Raw genomic sequence first — 20,711 nt, 5'->3', positions numbered from 1 at the left:
TAATTTTAAATATCAGAGAATGTATGTTTTAATATAATTTTGTCCTTTTTTATAATTTATTTTCTTTGCTAAGACCTCCTAGCTTTCCATTTATTTTATCTCATATGTGTTTACCTTTACCTCGTGAAGTCTCAGTGGTAAGAAATCTGTCTGTCAATGCAGGAGACAGCAAGAGATGCAGGTTCAATCCCTGGATCAGGAAGATCCCCTGGTGGAGAAAATGGCAACCCACTTCAGTAGTCTTGCCTGGAAAATTCCACGGACAGAGGAGCCTGGTGGGCTACAATCCATGGAATCACAGAGTAGAACATGACTGAGCATACGCATGCATGAAATTGATTATTAGTATCTGCTTTAAAGTCTCATAATTTCAACATATGTGTCCTCTTGGGGTTGGCATCTGGTGATTGTCTTTTCTCTTGAAAACTGGTCATGTTTTACTGGTCCTTTGCTTATCAAGTAATTTTGGATTATATTCTGGATTCTTTGACTATTGAATTGTGTGGATATGAATCCTGTTAAAATTCTCTAAAGAATGCTGTTCATTATTATTATCTCTATTATTGTTTTAGCAGGTGATTGAACCAGTTAACTGCAGCCTACAGGTTTTGAAAACCACTCTCTAGACGGCCAAAAGACAGCTGGGTGTGCACCAGCATTGAATCTGCCAGCAGACTCTCCCTGCCCCCAAGGACTCCAGCCCTGCCATGGCAGATTTCCAGCACAACAGCTGCACTAACTTCTTGTGCACCCAAAAGGGAATGCTTCTGTTTGCTGAAATTATATTGTGCCTTGTGATTCTGACCCTCTATAATGCCTCAACATCAGGCTATATCTCTCTGTCGCTGATTGAATTGATCCTAGCTATCATCTTCTTTATCGTCTACACATGTGACCTGCACACCAGGATACAATTCATTCACTGGCCTTGGACTGATTTCCTCCGATCCCTCATAGCGGCCATCATCTACCTGATCACCTCCATTATTGCACTTGTTGAGAGAGGATATCGCTCCAGAATCGTTGCAGGGATACTCGGCCTAATCGCCTCAGCTCTTTTTGGCTATGATGCCTCTATTACTTGCCCGATGCGACAATAAAGACACACAGCAACACCTACTGACCCTGCTGATACCCAGTGTCCATGAGCTGCCTTCATTTCTCTGTGTAATCTGCAAATAAATTAACTCCTTTCCCACCCCACAATACTTTCAGCCAACCCTGAGCTCCTCCAGTATTGAGGTGCAAGTGCCACTATTCAGAGAATTTATCTTCCAGCCTACCCACCAGCCCTCTTGGGTGTGTCTTGGTCCCCTTTCCTTATACAGTATCCAAAAGGAGATGCCAATTCTGTCTGGTCTATGCCCTCATCTAAAGCACAAAATGGGGCTTCCCTGGTGGCTCAGTGGTAAAGAATCTGCCTGCCTATTCAGGAGACAAAGGTTCAATCCCTGGGTCGGGAAGACTCCCTGGAGGAGGAAATGGCAACCCACTCCGGTATTCTTGCCTGGAGAATCCCATGGACAGAGGAGCCTGGCGGGGTGCAGGCAACAGGGTTGCAAAGAGTCTGAGATAACTGAGCCACAGTGAGGGAGAAGAGTACCTCGGGTTTCATACTCCAGGCCCCAGGCTGTGGCTCACTCCAAATAACTTCCTCAATATGTGTGTGTGTGGAGGGGTGGAGGTGGGGGGGCTGGGGAATGTGGTTCTCTGTAGGAACAAACAAATAACAGATTGTTAGAACAATAACCAAAAATGCACTTTCTGTGGGCAGTGGTTCTAATCTCAGTTCAGTTTCCTGACCTTGCTGATGGCTCCTTCAACCACATACATCTCTAAGAGGTTAGTCTGAGATCTGGTTGGTGGTTTAAATATTAATTCAAGCCCCTAAGCTTTTGATGCTTCATGTCTGTCCCATGCAGATGCAGCTTCCCTGGTGGCTCAGATGGTAGAGAACCTGCCTGCAACATAGAGAGCAGACTTATGAACACGGGGGATGCTAGGAAGGAGAGTGTGGAACGGATGGAGAGAGTAGAATGAAACATATTACACTAACATCTGTAAAATAGATAGCCAGCGGGAATTTGCTGTACGACTCAGGGAACTCAAGCCAGGGCTCTGTGACAGCCTAGAGGAGTGGGTTGGTGTGGGAGGTGGGAGGAAAGCTCAGAAGGGAGGGGACATGGGTATACCTATGGCTGATCCGCATTAACATGTGGTAGAAATGAACACAATATTATAATTATCCTTCAATTAAAAATAAATTAAAAAATAAAAAAGAATCTGCCTGCATTGTAGGAGACCCGGGTTTGATCCCTGGGTGGGAAAGATTGCCTGGAGGAGGGAATGGCTACCCACTCCAGTATTCTTGCCTGCAGAATCCGCATGGACAGAGGAACCTGATGGGCTATAGCCCATGGGGCTGCAAAGAGTCGGACAGGACTGAGTACGCGTGCCTATGCAGCACAAGAGTAAGCCAGAGTCTTGTCTAGTTTCTCATACAATTTTGAGACATCCTCTTCTCCAGCTCACTTCTCTCCAGGATTTCTCCTACACTCTCTGCCCCAGAGAGGCCCCTTTCCCAGTCCTTCTGTGCAAAAAGGCAAGAGTTTTAAAGTAACTGTATCAATACTGTTGAACAGTTCTACACTTAGGGCAAAGTCACAGGAGAAAAGAGGGGAAAAGATGGAAAACTCATTTTCAAATGCATTGCTTCTTCAAGTTTTGACTCCACTCTGCGATCTGCCTGATTTCATTTACTTTTAAGAGTCCTCGGCTGATTATTTTTGTGTACTTTGTCCAGAGTTTTCATGGTATTCAGCAGAAGAGACGGGCCATAGTTGATACACTCTTAACATGGTCAGAACTGGAAGTCACATCCTGATATTAGATGTAAGAAAACCAATTTTAAGGATGTTTGTAAAGATGTGTAAAATGAACATAAGGAAGAGTAGGGTCTTGGTGATCACACGGTCCAATGGAGCGCCCTCAGTAGTTGGAGTAGGAAGGGGATGAGTGCTAAGTATAGACAACACCAATCAAGTGAATTCCTAAAACACCATGTCAGAGCTCAAGCATTCTAGTTATGGAGAGACCTCTTGATGCCCCTTCTCATACTCTTCTTTAGTAGGTAGTTGGCACAAACATCCTTTAGTGATGTTGTGTGTGTGTGTGTGTGTGTGTGTGTGTCTGTGTGTCTGTGTGAGTCGCTCAGTCATATCTGACTCTTTGTGACCCCAGGGACTGTAGCGACCGTCCAGCTCCTGGGTCCATAGAATTCTCCAGGCAAAAATACTAGAGTGGGGTAGCCATTCCCTTCTCCAGGGGATCTTCCTGACCCAAGGATCGAACCTGGATCTCCTGCATTCAGGCAGCTTCTTTACTGTATGAACCACTAGGAAGGCCCTTAGTGATGTCTAGAGTACTGATTTAGAAATTACGCTGCTCAGAGCTTTAGGCATTCCATGGAGCCCTTTCTCTGCCAAAGCAGTGAGGAGAGGGTGGGTGTCCTGGTACAACTATTGGCTTCAATTATAGCAGCCTACTTTTATCTGTTGTTCTTACTGGATGGTGTTGTAAGATGTCATAACAACTAAGATTTGCACTGGTTGAAAACAAAATAGAGAGCCACGTGTTTACAGTTGAGAGCCTGTCTTGATCATGATCAGTCCAGCAGTAGTATCTGTATGGTGCTTTCCAGTTCTTCTCTGATGCTTGTAAAACAGCTGAGATTTCTAGGTAAGAAGTGTGTGCCAAGTCACTTCAGTGGTGTCCACCTCTTTGAGTCCCTATGGACCATAGTTCACCAGGCTCCTCCATCTGGGGTTCTCCAGGCAAGAATATAGGAGTGGGTTGCCATGCCCTCTGCCAGGGTATCTTCCCAAGCCAGAGATCAGGCAGGTTCTTTACCACTAGTGCCACCTGGGATGCCTAAATATTCATGTAATCATATGAAAAGATGAAAATGCACAATCACTCCCAAAATAAAGAATAAAAGTCAATCATGAATGAGATTGCTGGAAGTATTTCTAGTATTAAATTTTCATTAGTGTCAAACTAAGGAACAGAATTGATACCTGAGGCATACCGCAGGTTTATTTTATTTTATTTTTTTTGGCCACCATGAGGCTTGCGGGATCTTAGTTCCCTGATCAGACTGAACCTTTATCCTCGGCAGTGAAAGAGTAGAGTTCTAACCACTGGACCACCAGGGAATTCTCCATTACAGCATGTTTTGAATCTGGAAAGCACAGGTGTGAATTAGGTAGAAGGAACCCTGTCTCATGACTCACCTTGATTCCCTTCACTGACTGCCCACAGTTTGGGAACACAGCGGTTCACTAATGAGAAATCTAGACATCCATGGCCTTAACTGTGTGGAAACAGGTCTGAATGGTCAGAGTGCCCTTCCTTTCATTCACGGCCCCTCTTATCCAATTCAGTTTCTACAATCCCCAGAACACACTAAGGCTTAGGATGAAAAGGATGGAGACCTTGGGATAGGTAGTCTTCTCAAAGATAAAGAATTTCAAGGGAAGTAATGCCTTAATCTTATAGAGAGCTGTGTGTCAACTGTCTCATAAAACTGGGAGGAAAAATTAGGGGAAAATATAATCTATGAATTATGGGAGGAAAAAGAATTTCAGGTAAAGGTCGTCGTCGTTCAGTCGCTCAGTCGTGTCTGACTCTTTGCGACCCCATGAATCACAGCACTCCAGGCCTCCCTGTCCATCACCAACTCCCCGAGTTCACTCAGACTCACGTCCATCGAGTCAGTGATGCCATCCAGCCATCTCATCCTCTGTCGTCCCCTTCTCCTCCTGCCCCCAATCCCTCCCAGTGTCAGAGTCTTTTCCAATGGGTCAACTCTTCAAATGAGGTGGCCAAAATACTGGAGTTTCAGCTTTAGCATTATTCCTTCCAAAGAAATCCCAGGGCTGATCTCCTTTAGAATGGACTGGCTGGATCTCCTTGCAGTCCAAGGGACTCTCAAGAGTCTTCTCCAACACCACAGTTCAAAAGCATCAATTCTTTGGCGCTCAGCCTTCTTTCCAGTCTAACTCTCACATCCATACATGACCACAGGAAAAACCATAGCCTTGACTAGATGGACCTTAGTCGGCAAAGTAATGTCTCTGCTTTTGAATATGCTATCTAGGTTGGTCATAACTTTTCAGGTAGAGGTAGAGGAACCCTAAAAACAGTGAAAGTTGAGGGCAGAGGTAAAGCTGTCCTTAAGGAAGAGTAAATACAGTTAAATTTTCTAGGTTAAACATCCTCTTTCTAACAGAGAATCAGGAAGTAATTCCACTTCATTTCAAAAGAACTACACAAAAGAAATGCTTGCTAAGCAGAGAAAAAAAAAATAAAAAAACTAGAATAAGTCCTATGGATATCAAATCACAGAATATTAGAGAAGAGAGGGACTTCCCTGGTCACCCAGTGACTAAGACTCTGCACTGCCAATGTGGGGGGCCCAGGCTCAATCCCTGGTCAGGGAACTAGATCCCACATGCCATGACTAAAAGTTTGTGTGGTGCAGCAACTAGAGATGCCACATGCTGCACGAAAGATCAACTATCCTGTGTGCTGCAACCAAACAACTAAAACATGTATATATATTTGTTTTAAAAAGGGGGACTTCCCTAGTGGTTGAAGGGTTAAGACTTCCCCTTCCAATGCTAGGTGGGTAGGTTCAATCCCTGATCAGAGAACTAAGATCCCACATGCCTCAAAGCCAAAACATAAAGCAGAAGCAATATTGTAACAAATTCAACAAAGACTTTAAAAATGGTCCACATCAAAAAATATGTATTAGAAAAGAGAATACATCAGTACCTAAGCTAGATAATGAGGGAATTAAATAGCAAAACTCTGCCTCTAATTTGTTTTCAAACTCTGGGCCTAGATATTTTTCTTTCAATTCAAAGCTGAGAAAATGGAGGTGAGGGTAGGGGGTGGCAAATGAGAACTATGGAATAAATTTCTGCAGGATAAGACAAAAAAATCTCCTAGGAACTTTTTTTGAAGTCTTCATCCAATACTGATTTATTACAGAAAGAGGAAGACATTTAGAAAGATGAATTTTTAAAAATCTACATCTCCATCAATGGATTTATAAATGAACAAAATGTGGTATTTCCATACAATGCAATACTATTTATCCTTAAAAGGGAAGAAAATTCTTACACGTTACGTGGGTGAACTTGAAGATATTATGTTAAGTGAAATAAGCCAGACACAAAAAAGATAGATTGTGTGATTCCACTTATTTGAGGTACCTGAAATAGTACCTCATTCATAGAATACTATGAATAGTACCAAAGTCATAGAGATGAAAGGTTGCCAGCAGTTGGGGTGCGGGGTCGGGGGCAGTATGGGAAGTTGGTGTTTAGTGGGTACAAGATTTCAGTTTGGGAAGATGGGATGTTCTGGAAATCACATCCTATCTTCCCAAACTGAAGATGGGTGGTGATGATTCTACTGCAATGTGAGTACAGTTAATACCACTTTTCTGAACACTTATATATGATGAAAATGGTAAATTTTATATGTATTTACTACAATTAAAAAATGTTCCCCAAATCTATTTAAAAAGTCAAGAAAGTACATAATATATGATTTCAGTTCTATGAAGTTCTAAGACTTGTAGAACTAATCTATGGTGATAAGAATCACAATATAGATTAACCTATACTAATGAGCTATTTATGGTGAGCTAATTATGAGAAGGGGGATGAGGAACTTTGGGAATGTTGAAAGTGTTTTAAGTAATTGATCTGGTGGTGTTCACACAGGTATGTATATTTTAAATTCCACTGAGTTGTACCCTTAAGATTTGTGCATTTTACTAGATCTAAGTTATACCTTTTTTTTCAAACTGATCTCTATGAAATACAAATAGGGTATCAAAAAGAGAGAGCAGGCTAAATTGAGATGAAAACATATTGAGGGCAAAAGGAAAAAAAAGTCTTTAAGGAAACCAAAATTTTTAAATGCAGTAACTCAAAACCCATTCTGGAGGTTATATGTAGCAGACGTCTTAGGACAGAAGGACAGGACTGCCTGTCATTTGCCTCTATTGCTCTGGCCAAGACATAAAGACCTGAAGTAGATGTAAGATATGATTACTGGTGAGAAAGAAACCCAATCATCATCATTTAGAAATCTATGGTATTTTATCAAATCTATGACTTGCTGTTTTCCACATTTTAACCTCTCCAAAACTGAGATACATCTCAGAATTAGTGATTTGTCACAGTTTGTTTTGTCCCCTCTTTGGAGGACATTAAAAGATTTTATAGACCCAATAGTAGTTCAGCAAAATGGCTTGATAAAAGACCACTACATATATCAAGTTCAGTACTGCTCCTTTATGCCAATAATCATGAAATAATCAGAACATAGGTCCTATTCAAGACAGCAACCAACATTTTAGAATCCCAGAAATAATCCCAATGAGAAATATGTGTTGCCTAGGTGATAAAATCTATAAAATTTTGTCAAGATACATTTTTACAATTTTTGAATAAATAGAGTGGTCATGTATGGATGTGAAAGTTGGACCGTGAAGAAAGCTGAGCGCCGAAGAATTGATGCTTTTGAACTGTGGTGTTGGAGAAGACTCTTGAGAGTCCCTTGGACTGCAAGGAGATCCAGCCAGCCCATTCTAAAGGAGATCAGCCCTGGGATTTCTTTGGAAGGAATGATGCTAAAGCTGAAACTCCAATACTTTGGCTACCTCATGCGAAGAGTTGACTTATTGGAAAAGACTCTGATTCTGGGAGGGATTGGGGGCAGGAGGAGAAGGGGACAACAGAGGATGAGATGACTGGATGGCATCATCGACTTGATGGACATGAGTTTGAGTGAACTCGGGGAGTTGGTGATGGACAGGGAGGCCTGGAGTGCTGCGATTCATGGGGTCACAAAGAGTTGGACACGACTGAGCAACTGAACTGAACTGATTTTTGAACTGGAAAATGGAATATCATAAAGTATTCCTTCCAAATTAAGTCATAAAATATTTTCAGTTAAAATAGTAATGGAATGGAATGCAATACAGAGTGAAGAGGTACTTGAAGAAATATTCTTAAAATCATATGGAACAATAACTGGTTAAAATAGTTTGAGAAAATATTTTAAAAGAAAAGTAACAAAGAAGGAATAACTTTTCTGGGTTATTAAAATAATCACATTAACTACCATTATATTATTATGTTGGTAGAATTAATATATCTGCAATGAATTACAATAGTTCAAGAATAAATATAGATATTATAATTAATATATGACAATGAGAGTAACATAATCAATAAGGAAAGTTAACTTCATAAACGATGTTGATAGAACTGTTCAGCAATTTGAAAAGATACAGGTCGATTCTCAACTTATTCAATATATTAAAATGAATTTCAGTTGGAATTTTAAAACTATGTAGAAAGCAAGTCATAACAAGGGTGGGGAAAGGAGACAAAAAAGAATAGAGATATATATAATCAAACTTTTGTAAGGTGGGAGGAGTCTCTAACCATAAAAATAATAAATTCCTTCTAAAAAGTCACTGATAGAATTTTTTAAAGTGTGTATTTTAATTGACAAAAATACATTCACAACATTTAAATAAACAAAAAATTGGTAAAAATTTTCAATTCTAAAACAAAACTTAGTATCCTTAAGACATACATATATATGCATACCTACATATATACAGATACATATATACATTCATATTTATACTCATATAAATCAATAAGAAAAATCCTAAGGCCCATCTGATGAATAGGCACAAATCATAAATTAATTCATAGAAAAAGAAAAACAACTAATTAACAACAAATGGAAAAATATTCAACCTTGTAGTAATGAAAGATACGCAAATCAATACAACAATGAGCTAAGATGTTAATGACACATTCAGCGCCAGCGAGGAGGTATTAAAAGGGACATAAATATCTGTAGCCAGGGATTTCCCTAGTAGTTCAGCGGCTAAGGCCCTGTTCTGTGTTAGAAATTCAGGGGGCCCAGGGAACTAGATTACACATGCCACGACTAAAGATCCTGCATACAGCAACAGAGTTGCTGCAACTAAGACCTGCGCAGCCAAACAAATAAACAGTAAATATTTTAAAAAATAAAAAAATAAATATAAGTAGCTGGAGTATAAACTTGCATCACTACTTGAAAAACAATTTGGCAAAATACATCAAAAGTGTTTAAAATGCTTTGACCCACTTCTGAGAATCATTTTGAAGGAAATAATTTTCAATTAGGGAAAAATTGTATAATATAAAATTTAAAAAAATTTTTTAAGGGAAAAAAATCCAAAAAAAGAAGGAAAAGAAAAAAAACTTTTTTTTTGGAAAAGAAAAAACTTTATGCACCAAAAGCTTAATGAAAACTTATGCACAAAAAAATCTTTTTAGTAGTGCTATTTATAGTAATGGTTAAATAAGCTATGATAAATTTCTGGACTGGAATATTATGCAGGTATTAAAACTTATATTTAAGGTAAATTTGCTTATACAAATCATTATGTAAACTGAAAAATAACCAGTATATAATAATGTACATACAGCACATAAAATAAACAAACCTCTGCAAGGAACTAAATAATTACAAAAAAACTTCAAAATTATCAATAGTGATTATAGTTGAGTGGTGGGAATATGGGTGAATTTTGTTCTCTTACTTTTCCATATTTCCCAAAATCTTAAAAATAAGCATGTACTATTTTTATAAGAAGAAAAAAAAATGAGTATTGCTTTTAAAGGCCTAGCATATGCCCTAGGGAACACATGAAGCAGTAATGACAAGAACACATAAACAAGAGCATATGTATTAATTCAACTAGCAGAGCACTAACATTGCCTGCAAATAAAAAGCAAAGTTTATAAAGGGTCATGGTTATTAGGAAAGAATATGCAGGCAGCTCAGATCTTTGCTAGCCCGTGGACTGTAGCCCTGCCAGGCTCCTTCTTGGTCCATGGACTTGTCCAGACAAGAATACTGGAATGGGTTGCCATTTACTTCTACAGGGGATCTTCCTGCCCCAGGGATCAAACCAGAGTCTCTTGTGCCTCCTGCATTGCAGGTAGATTCTTTACGGCTGAGCCACTGGGGAAGCCCCAAGAAGGAATATGTAGAGTATATAGGGTAATATTTACATGTTGATGGGTAAACATGTAAATCAGTGCCTCTCTTCAAGTTACAGGGATTTTAGAGATGTTATATATTTCAACTGGGCTTTGAATGAAAGGGAGGGGGAAAATGGTGAACTCTCAGAAACAGACATTTTTCTGTTTCCACATGTTTGGCATGGAAGTCTTTTTAAAAAAAAAAAATAATTGGTGGATAATTGCTTTACAATGTGGTGTTGGTTTCTGCCATACAGCAACATGATTCAGTCATATATATAAATATATCCCCACCCTCTTGAGCCTCCCTTCCTGCTCCCATCCCACCCCTCTAGGTCGTCACAGAGTGCCAGGCTTGGCATTGAAGTTGAGACAGAGATGAGTGATAAAAGTTGTCATGAAAAAAAAAAAAAAGGGGAAGTAGATGTTGAGGGAAGAGCCTGTCACTGCCAAAAAAGGCAATTCACCAATTGAGGGCCCTTAAGAGGAAGAATCAGAGAAGCCAATGGCAACTCACTCCAGTACTCTTGCCTGGAAAATCCCATGGACGGAGGAGCCTGGTAGGCTGCAGTCCATGGGGTCGCTAAGAGTCGGACACGACTGAGCGACTTCACTTTCACTTTTCACTTTCATGCATTGGAGAAGGAAATGGCAACCCACTCCAGTGTTCTTGCCTGGAGAATCCCAGGGACGGGGGAGCCTGGTGGGCTGCTGTCTATGGGGTCACACAGAGTCGGACATGCCTGAAGCGACTTAGCAGCAGCAGCAGCAAGCGGAAGAATATAAGTGCCTAAAAAGCAGTGGGCCAGGAAGCTCGCAACTGGGACTCAATGGAGAGCTGCTGGATGGGACAGGGGAAATGTGGACAGGAGGCTCTTGGAAAAAAATGAAAGAGAGTTTGTGACCAACCATGTGTATCTGTTATTATCTCCTTGATCTGGCCTTTCCTCTTTCACTACGGTCATGTATACATCATCTCAGGGGTTCCATAAATACAAACTATTGTGGAACCCACCCTTGGAATGACCTTGCAACATCAGACATTTACATGCTGGAGCTTGTGAGTGTAGTAACAGAAGGGTCCCCAAGATGGCAATAACATAGAGCAGGGAAGTAGCTGTTTTACAGAAATCTGTTTCCTTCTATTTCTCGATTCTGTTTCCAGGGTCAGTGCAAGTATTTTTGCAGTTGAATGGAATAGCAGCTTCTAAGAAATAAAAAACAGATGTTAGAGAAAGGCATTCCAGGGTGAGTCAGGAGAAGCTCTGACTCAAGGGCGCCCTGTGCTCATGGCTGGCTCTACACTTTTCCTTGCTGGAATCTTGATAGATGCCGAATCCCCAACTTTCCTAGGCAGCAAGCATCTAGACTGCCTAGGATGTAACCATGTTACTGCTACTGTTCACATAAAGGATGTAAACATGTACATCTACTACTGTACACCTAGTAGATATAAACATGTCAAATTATATTGACTCCCAAGCTTGAATGTTCTGTAGAAAGAAAAGAAAACCTTGCCCGATCTCAAGAGCATTCCTGAGTAAAGGAACATATTCTTCCTGATTCACGTCACAGACCTACAAAAATGTGTACATATAAACTACTTTGTGGGAAAATATTAATCATATAAAACCAACTTCCTAAAACAGAACTGAATGTAAATTTTCACAACTTTGAGTTTACTAAAGTTGTTCAGAATCAACTGAAGCTCTTCTAGATTAAAAAAAAAGTAATGCCCTTTTGGAAAGTTACATGAAACATAATAAGTATCGTACTTTCTTGGAAATGTTAGCTATAGTTTCTATAGGAACTTAGCCACATAACATTCTTAACACATTTGTGGTATGCAATTTTGAAATTGCATGCAATTTATGGCACTAAATTACAATTGATATGTAATTTACAGTATGTACCTGAGTTTTTGGTACATTTTTAAGACGGACTAGACCTCACTATGCACTAAATTGAGAAAATATTAAAATACAGGTGAAAATGTGTTTATATGGGAATATGATAGCTTTACAATTTTTTAAAAAATCTGGAAGCATTCTTTAATGTGATTAAAAAGCTTTTATATTTCTTTTGTACAAAGCTTTTATTGAAGTAAAGACAATAAACATGAGTTAATTTGTCATTCCTTTGTGTGTGTGTGTGTGTGTGCTCACTTGCTCAGTCGTGTCTTTGACTCTTTGTGACCCCTATGGACTGTAGCCCACCAGGCTCCTCTGTCCAAGGGATTTTCCCAGCAAGTATACTGGAGTGGGTGGCCATTTTCTCCTCAAAGGGATCTTCCTGACCCAGGGATTGAACCCACATCTGCATCTCCTGCACTACAGGTGGATTCCCCACCGGGGAAACCGTATCATTCCTTTATAACACTTTATTGTGGACCACTTCCTTGTGTCATGGTTAAGATAAAAAAAAGTATAAAAGGTACACTCAATATGTGTTTATATGCACATTCAACTATGAATATTTTTTTTTTGCCTGAAATCCAACTGTTTGGTCATCTCATGCTGAGAAACCACCCCAAAAAGTGGCTCAAAGTAGCAACCATTTTCTTACGTGTTCACGATTCTGATGTGTGGGCAGTGTGTGAAGGGATTAGCTTGTCTCTGTTTCCTGTGGCATCAGCAGGGGCATTACAAATGGCTAGGGACTGCTGGAATGGCTTGATGTGGGTCAGAAGTCTGGAGTCTCTATTCTCTATGGATTCCTCAGTCATCTTCCATCTGATGTCTTCTTGTGGTTAGTTAGCTCGGGTTTCTTCACACCATGGTGATCTCAGTTTAGCTGGACTTCCTAGAGCACTGAACCGTGAGTTGCCAGGCAAACTCACAAAGTTTAGGCTTGATATTGGCACACTGCCATTTTTGCTGCACTCTGCTGGTCAAAGCAGGTCACAAGGCCCCAGCCCAGATTCAGTGTGGGAGGGGCCTCCAGGAGGGGGTGAATACTGGGAGACAGGGTTTAATGGGGACCTTCCTTGGAGGTTAATTACTACATCATTGTTTGTGAAAGAAATTCTGTAAACATTAAAAGGAATCTATTTCCTACCAAATAACCAAAGCAAAGGAATGCTGGACTTAATTGTCTTTCACTATATACAAGTCTACACCCAAATCTTTCTGCTTTTTCCATGATCTCTCCCAACTATGCCTCACTCAAATTCTTTTAGCACCGCAGTCTCTTCATTAGGTCCTAGCAAGAGTCTCATCTAAATTAAACATTTCCAGATGTTTGAATACCGAAAACCAGAAAAATTAAAATATAACTAACTTGATATATTTGCTTAAGCTGCCAACTTTGTAATTTTTCAATTTCCAAGTGAAAACATGAAAAAAATGGTACCATTTCCTGTTACTCTTTCTTCTTCAAGGAAAGTACATTTAGTTTTTTTTTTTTTTTTTTTTGTAGTCAAGAGAATTTCAGATTGAAAGACGGTCTTAAAGTAGAACTGCTTACTTTACGAACAAGCCACCAAGGATGGCCTGGTTCCTGGACCCAGTGTTTAGAAACCTCTAGTCAAGTCACTGTTATTGAATGCCGTCAAGATCCTTTCTATTCACACCTTGCTCTTTTCATTTCACATTTTCCCCTAGGGACTGAAACCATATTGGGTGGGCGCTAAGTCACTTCAGTCTTGTCTGACTCTGCAACCCCATGGACTGTAGCCTGCCAGGCTCCTCTGTCCATGGGATTCTCCAGGCAAGAATACTGGAGTGGGTTGCCATTTCCTTCTCCAGAGGATCCTCCCAACCCAGGGATGGAACCCGGTTTCTCTTCTGTCCCCTGCATTGACAGGTGGGTTCTTCACCTCTAGTGCCACCTGGGAAGCCACCTTATCGATCACTTTGCAAGTTTTATAATTCCCTTTTTATATGGAATCATTTGTCTGTGTGATGTAAACAATATAACTGGAAGATAATACTAGGGCCTCCCTGGTGGCTCAGTTGGTAAAGAATCAGCCTGTAATGTAGGAAATCCAGGTTTGAGCCCTGGGTTGGGAAGATATCCTGGAGAAGAGCATGGTAACCCACTCCAGTAACCTTGCCTAGAGAATCTCATGGAAGAGGAGCCTGGTGGCTACAGTCCATAGGGTTGCAAAGAGTTAGACATGACTAAAACAACTTAACACACACACACAAACATATTGCCTTAACAGATGGGAAGCACTCAGTATGTGTTCAGTTCAGTTCAGTCGCTCAGTCGTGTCCGACTCTTTGCAACCCCATGAATCGCAGCACGCCAGGCCTCCCTGTCCATCACCATCTCCCGGAGTTCACTCAGACTCATGTCCATCGAGTCCGTGATGCCATCCAGCCATCTCATCCTCGGTCGTCCCCTTCTCCTCCTGCCCCCAATCTCTCCCAGCATCAGAGTCTTTTCCAATGAGTCAACTCTTCGCATGAGGTGGCCAAAGTACTGGAGTTTCAGCTTTAGCATCATTCCTTCCAAAGAAATCCCAGGGCTGATCTCCTTCAGAATGGACTGGTTGGATCTCCTTGCAGTCCAAGGGACTCTCAAGAGTCTTCTCCAACACCACAGTTCAAACGCATCACTTCTTCGGTGCTCAGTCTTCTTCACAGTCCAACTCTCACACCCATACATGACCATAGGAAAAACCATAGCCTTGACTAGACGGACCTTAGTCGGCAAAGTAATGTCTCTGCTTTTCAATATACTATCTAGGTTGGTCATAACTTTTCTTCCAAGGAGTAAGCGTCTTTTAATTTCATGTCTTGTAATTTCAGTATGTGTAATCAGTATTATATTCCTAATCTATTTGTACATGGTATCAATAGTTTACAATTGCATTTAGGATTTTAATATATACTTTAAGGGTGATCTCAAATGTCCACAATGCTTTGAAAAGACTAATGACAATAGAATTTTAAAGTTAGGAAATTTAATGTCATATCAGTTCAGTTCAGTTCACTTGCTCAGTCGTGTCTGACTCTTTGCAACCCCATGAACTGCAGCACGCCAGGCCTCCCTGTCCATCACCAACTCCCAGAGTTCACTCAAACTCACATCCATCGAGTCGGTGATGCCTTCCAGCCATCTCATCCTCTGTCGTCCCCTTCTCCTCCTGCCCCCAATCCCTCCCAGCATCAGTCTTTTCCAATGAGGCCTAAGTCTATTCTATTACAGGTGAGGATTTCTCTATTAAAACAAAAACACTGATACAGAGTCTATCTATCTTATGGTAAAAGACAACTAGTGTGAGGTTACAAATAATCAGATAGCCCTGCGATCAACAAAATATATAGGCCTCACCTATATTTCTAGTAGTTTGGCCAGATGGACTTTCAGTCCGAGTTACATTTGTCAGGACCACTCAAGTATTGTGTTAGCTACCAGCATTTTTTCATGTGCTCAAGTGGAAAGCAGCATAACGCGAACCGTTCTGAGAAACAACAAAATTCCTAAGACTACCTAAAAATGGTAATAAAAAAGGACAAGCAGGGTTTAGGAAATTTATTTTAGGGCAACTGCCAGATTTATTTTAAGCTCTATGCTTAAAAATAAATTTAATTCACATGACTGGCTTAAAATACTGGAGCCAAGAAAAGTCACTGCAAAAGCATTTAATGAAATACCTGAAATTTGTTTGTCTTTTTGTGAGGACTGACTTTTATCTTCATTGATACTGTGGATTTTATAGTTCAATATTTCTTGCATCTAACACAATGCAAACAAAATGCCATTTTTCAAACAATAGTACATTTTCCTAAGCTCTGACTCACAGCAGAAAGTTGGTATGCTGTTCAGATGCTGTACAGAGCTTTTTATATAGAAAGACAATTGGTTCGTCTGTAGCCTTTTCCAGTGGTGGATAAAACATCCACATTTTCGATTTTTAGCAGTCCTTTATTTGACCTATGAGTCAAACTGAAGATTGATTGGAAATGAATTAAGTTGGATTTCCTGCTGAAAGTACCTTATCAGTAGGTTAGGTAAGGCGTCTCACCCTCTCCCACAACAGTCAATGAAGCAATTGAATTAGAAGGAAAGGCCCATTATTTTCATGTTCTACTTCAGTCCAGTAAACTCACAATTTTAAGTTTCACTGAATGTTTTTAAGTCGAAATGGCAGAATTACACATCAAGAAGAAAACTACAGTGGGAGGCTTAATGGTGTAAGGGAACTAGTACGAATAACTTTTAAAAAATATTGATTTTTTTTCCTATGAGATTATTTTCCTTTTTTTTTTCAAACTAAACTAAGCTTGACTTCTACTGACTGTATCTTCCGGAGTCCATAGTTAAAAGCTCCCCTGACACACACGCTGAGTTTGGAGGGTTATGCATGTACTACATTGCTTCGTAATTTTCCCATGGAAGCAAGACGCGTTAAAACGACACGGGATTCACGGAGGGCTGACGCTGAAGCACTACTGAAGACCAGCCTCCGCTGGTGCTAAAATGCTGGTTCCTGTCGGCGAAGAGGCCTTTAAAAAAAGAAAAAAAAAAAGTATCTCTAAAATAACAATATCAAGCATCCTTTCTTGCCACAACTCTCCCTACCGCTGCAGCCCAGAGGAAGCAGAGCTGGGGCAACTGCCAGGACGCGAGCGAAGGCGGCGAGAGCTCCTCCCCGTGTGGATCCCACGCCGCTTCCCGAGCCCTGCGTGGCTGCTCAGAGCCTGCCGGGGCGAGGGCGGTGCCACCCGCCGCACCCAGTCCACCCGTCCCGGCTGCCAGCCTCCCCTCCCGCCCGCGAAGCCCCGGGTGCGCCCCGCCTTCCGCCCCGCCCAGCCCAGCCCGGCCCTGCGGAGGCGGGCAGTGCGCGCGCGCGCGCGCGCTCCCGCGGCGCCGGCCCCGTTCCCCTTCCGAACGTCCGCGCCCCGCATGCGCAGTTCGCGGCGGCGGTCTCCGTTTGTTTGAACAGGAAGGCGGACATATTAGTCCCTCACGGCCCCCCTCGCCCCACCCCCCCCTCCACCCGAGCATTCGCCGCGCGACTCGCCCTTTCCCCAGCCGGGGCCGCAGCGCCTCTCAGAAGCTTCCCCCAGCCGCAGCCGCCAGGACCCGACTCCCTGTCCTCGCCGCCCGCTCGCCAGCCCGTACTCCCCCGAGCCTCCAAAGGGCTCCGACCTCGCCCTGCCCCGCCGGACACCGCGACAGCAGCCCCAGGAGCGCCGGGACAAAATGGGAGAGTGAGGCTGTCCCGTGGGGGACCAGCTCCTGGCCGAGGCGGATCGGGGCGTCGGGCCGGGCCGAGTGGAGCCGGGGATGCGGGGCTAGACCGCCTCTAGCGCCTCAAAGCGGAGCGGGCCCGGCCCGGGGCCCGAGCGGCAGCGGCGGCGGCGGCAGCTGGCACAGCTCCGCGCCCGCCCTTCGCATTCGCCTTTCCTCTTCTCCCTCCCCTGCTGCCCGGAGGAGTCTCCACCCTGCTTCTCTCTCTCTCTCCCCCCTCCTGCCCGTCTCGGCACCGGGAACCCTGCATGGCGAAGGCGGCCGGGGCCCGCTAGGCTGCAGCCCTCCGCCGGAGCGACGGCGCAGTCGGCCGTCGTGAGGAGCTGCCAGGTGGGATGCGACTTTGGGCGTCCGAGCGGCTGTGGGTCGCCGTCGCCCCCGGCCCGGGGTCCGGAGCGCGGAGATCCCCTCAGTGAGGGGGAGGAGGGGGCACCGGGCGCACCTGGTGACCCTGGGGTTCCGGCTCCTCCGCCCCGCGGCCGCGAACCCACCGCCGGAGGAAGTTGGTTGAAATCGCTTTCCGCTGCCGGTGCTGGTACGAGGGTATTGTCACAGCAGCAGCAACATGTCGACTGGGGACAGTTTTGAGACGCGGTTTGAAAAAATCGACAACCTGCTGCGGGATCCCAAATCGGAAGTGAATTCAGATTGTCTGCTGGTGAGTAGCCCTGTTCTCTTGTGCTTGTCTGAGTCTCTATTTATTTCCTTCCTCTTGCTCTCAGTCTGGTTATCTGCGAAAGAAAGTTTCAGGTGTACATCATCTTAGAAAACACCAGAACCTGGCGTTTTCCCTGAGGAATCTTGCAGTCCCTCTAAAATCTCCTGCCTTGGCCCGGTGTATCATTGGGCTGGCTCTGAATTCTCTGAACTTTTAGCTCTGACTCAGTTCATCATCACACAAAAGGTACTTACAAAACTCTGTTGCAGGCATCATATAAAAAGTTACCACGTCAAAGTTACCACTACGTATGTAGCTTGTTGAACCGCGAGCTTAGTTATGAACTTTCCGATCGGTTTGACAGTGAGGTTGGAAAAGACTGCTTTCCATTTCCATCTGCTTAGCTCCTTAAGGGTTTAATTTTTAGACTTGTGACAATGGAGAATCGATTTTGAGGAAGTGATTTTTGAGCCAAAGTGTCATAGGTGATTTGAGTCAGAGGAACTTTTTGCTGGACTGTTAAGTGTAAAAACCCAAGCTAATGATAGATCATCACAATATTAACGTCTTTTACAGTACTGTTGATTACAAAAGTACTGCACAGATATTTTGTCATAACTGCCTTTTTTTGGTGTTGTGCTTTAACATGATAGATTTTGTAGCATTCTAAAAAAGTTTTTATGATATGAAAGGCCAAAACACTATTTAAAAAATTCTTCAGTGTTTGATAGCATGCACAGTTATCTATAGATAATTGGAGTTCTTAAATTTTATCAGTTTCCCCTAATACTGATAGCTGCAGTCTATTCGTAAGCAAGTTTTTCCTTTATCAAACAACTAGCAGTTATATAATTATTCTGTTTTTGTCCAAACAAAACCACTTTATCTTTAAAGTTGCAAGGAATATGTACGTAGTTAGTAATTTACAACCTTCTCAGGGAATTAATGTTAGATGTACACAGTATGTGGGAGTAAAGTTAGGTGAACTAAATGATGCCATTCAGAGAAATAATAACCATTTTAACATCTTATCTTGAATCAGGAAAATGTAAGTTAATGTATGAAATTAATATACATTTCAGTTACTCAAAATAGCTGTGTGTATGTGTATATATATATATATGTATATATATATATTTAAAATGTATGGGTCTACAAGTGAGTTTTTCTCCAAAGCTTTCTAAATGACTGAGCATCTTTGACTGAAATAAGAGTTGTGGGTTGTATATTTGAAATGTCTCACCCACATTATGGATGCTCTTTATATTGAAAAACAAAAAGGGTTGATGCTTAATACAATGGAAAACATTTTATTGACTGAGAGAAGGAATTAGAACATATCTTTCTAGGAAGGATCTCCAGAATTTTTAAGAAGTCTCATTCTTCTTAATACTTATCCAGTTTTTGTATATCTTTGATTTTGCCTTGTTTTTTGATCTCCTTATTCCATGGAGCAGTGTTACAAGGAGTGTTTAGTAGAGGTTGTTTTGTCTGTTGCAGTGGTCTTCTAGCCTCTTGTCATAGTTTCATTTGGTGGGAACTTCATAAATTTATTGAAATGTGACGGATACTGGGAAATGTAAGTCATGAACTCTTTTCTTGAAAATCCTAATCTCATACATATACACAAAAATAAAGCAAAACACAGATTGAGAAAACATGTAGTAAGTTTCAAATGACTGGAATAGGTAATATATACTTTTGGATATTGAAAGGAAGAACTCTTGAGTTGATAGAGTATGTTGGATGCTGGATGGATAGGATTTGGGTAGAAGGTACTCAAAGAGGGAGTGGAAGATAATATGAATTGATGGTGGAAACATGACTGGCTGGTACACATTTAAGGGAAGAGAAAGCTAGAAGGATAGACTGGGGTTAGAGCATGGAGGATTTGATTGCTAGGCTAAGGCGTTTAGATGTTTTTCAGACTGTTGTGGCTATTAAGTATTTGTAAATAAGATTATGCCAGGATGAATCAAGAAGGTGGATGTGGTAGCCGTGTGCAGGATGGGTTGTGTGGAGAGAGAGTAGAAATGGGGTGAGATTGGACATTTTAAAAAATTATTGTGATAGCCCAGAAATGATTGAAGCTCCAAGTTGGGTCATTTGGATGGGGAAGGAGAATTGATGGAATTTGACAGGCAGAGTTGGGGAGAAGGGACAACTAAAAAATTAGATGACTGTAAACCTGGGATTTCTTTGGAAGGAATGATGCTAAAGCTGAAACTCCAGTACTTTGGCCACCTCATGCGAAGAGTTGACTCATTGGAAAAGACTCTGATGCTGGGAGGGATTGGGGGCAGGAGGAGAAGGGGACGACAGAGGATGAGATGGCTGGATGGCATCACCGACTCCATGGACGTGAGTCTGAGTGAACTCCGGGAGTTGGTGATGGACAGGGATGCCTGGCGTGCTGCAATTCATGGGGTGGCAAAGAGTCGGACACGACTGAGCGACTGAACTGAACTGAACTGAAGCCTGGGTTATAGGGAGACTGATAAAAACATGGGTGAAACAAGTCAGGTTTGGAAATCACTCGGGAAGAATTGGCAACAGATGAGTTTTAGGTTTGTTGTGTTTGAGGGGATAGTGGGACGACCACAAAGACATGATCTGTAGACTATTGGAGATGTGAAACTGAGCTCATAGTTAAAGATAACGTTTGGAAATCATCTGATAGAGGTGCAAGTTGAAACTGATGTAATGATGAAAGG

General features: G+C 42.0%; 2 protein-coding genes across 2 annotated transcripts in view; both read left to right on the top strand.

Annotated features, from left to right (window-relative positions):
* Positions 1–578: 578 nt before the first annotated feature.
* Positions 579–1,133, top strand: LOC120881121 (proteolipid protein 2-like). Its single transcript, XM_040264707.1, has one exon. The coding sequence runs from the start codon at positions 708–710 to the stop codon at positions 1,098–1,100; it is 393 nt and encodes a 130-aa protein (XP_040120641.1). The 5' UTR covers positions 579–707; the 3' UTR covers positions 1,101–1,133.
* A 15,885-nt stretch (positions 1,134–17,018) lies between these two features.
* ROCK1 (Rho associated coiled-coil containing protein kinase 1) overlaps positions 17,019–20,711 on the top strand; it is a 125,260-nt gene continuing 121,567 nt past the window's right edge. Inside the window, exon 1 of the mRNA XM_040264706.1 lies at positions 17,019–17,997. Coding sequence (XP_040120640.1) covers positions 17,905–17,997 — 93 coding nt within the window. The 5' untranslated portion in view covers positions 17,019–17,904. The remainder of the gene's footprint in view (positions 17,998–20,711) is intronic.

The sequence above is a fragment of the Oryx dammah genome, unplaced genomic scaffold, assembly GCF_014754425.2.
Source record: "Oryx dammah isolate SB20612 unplaced genomic scaffold, SCBI_Odam_1.1 HiC_scaffold_22, whole genome shotgun sequence".
Taxonomy (NCBI): Eukaryota; Metazoa; Chordata; class Mammalia; order Artiodactyla; family Bovidae; genus Oryx; species Oryx dammah.
This window is presented reverse-complemented; position numbering and strand designations above follow the sequence as displayed.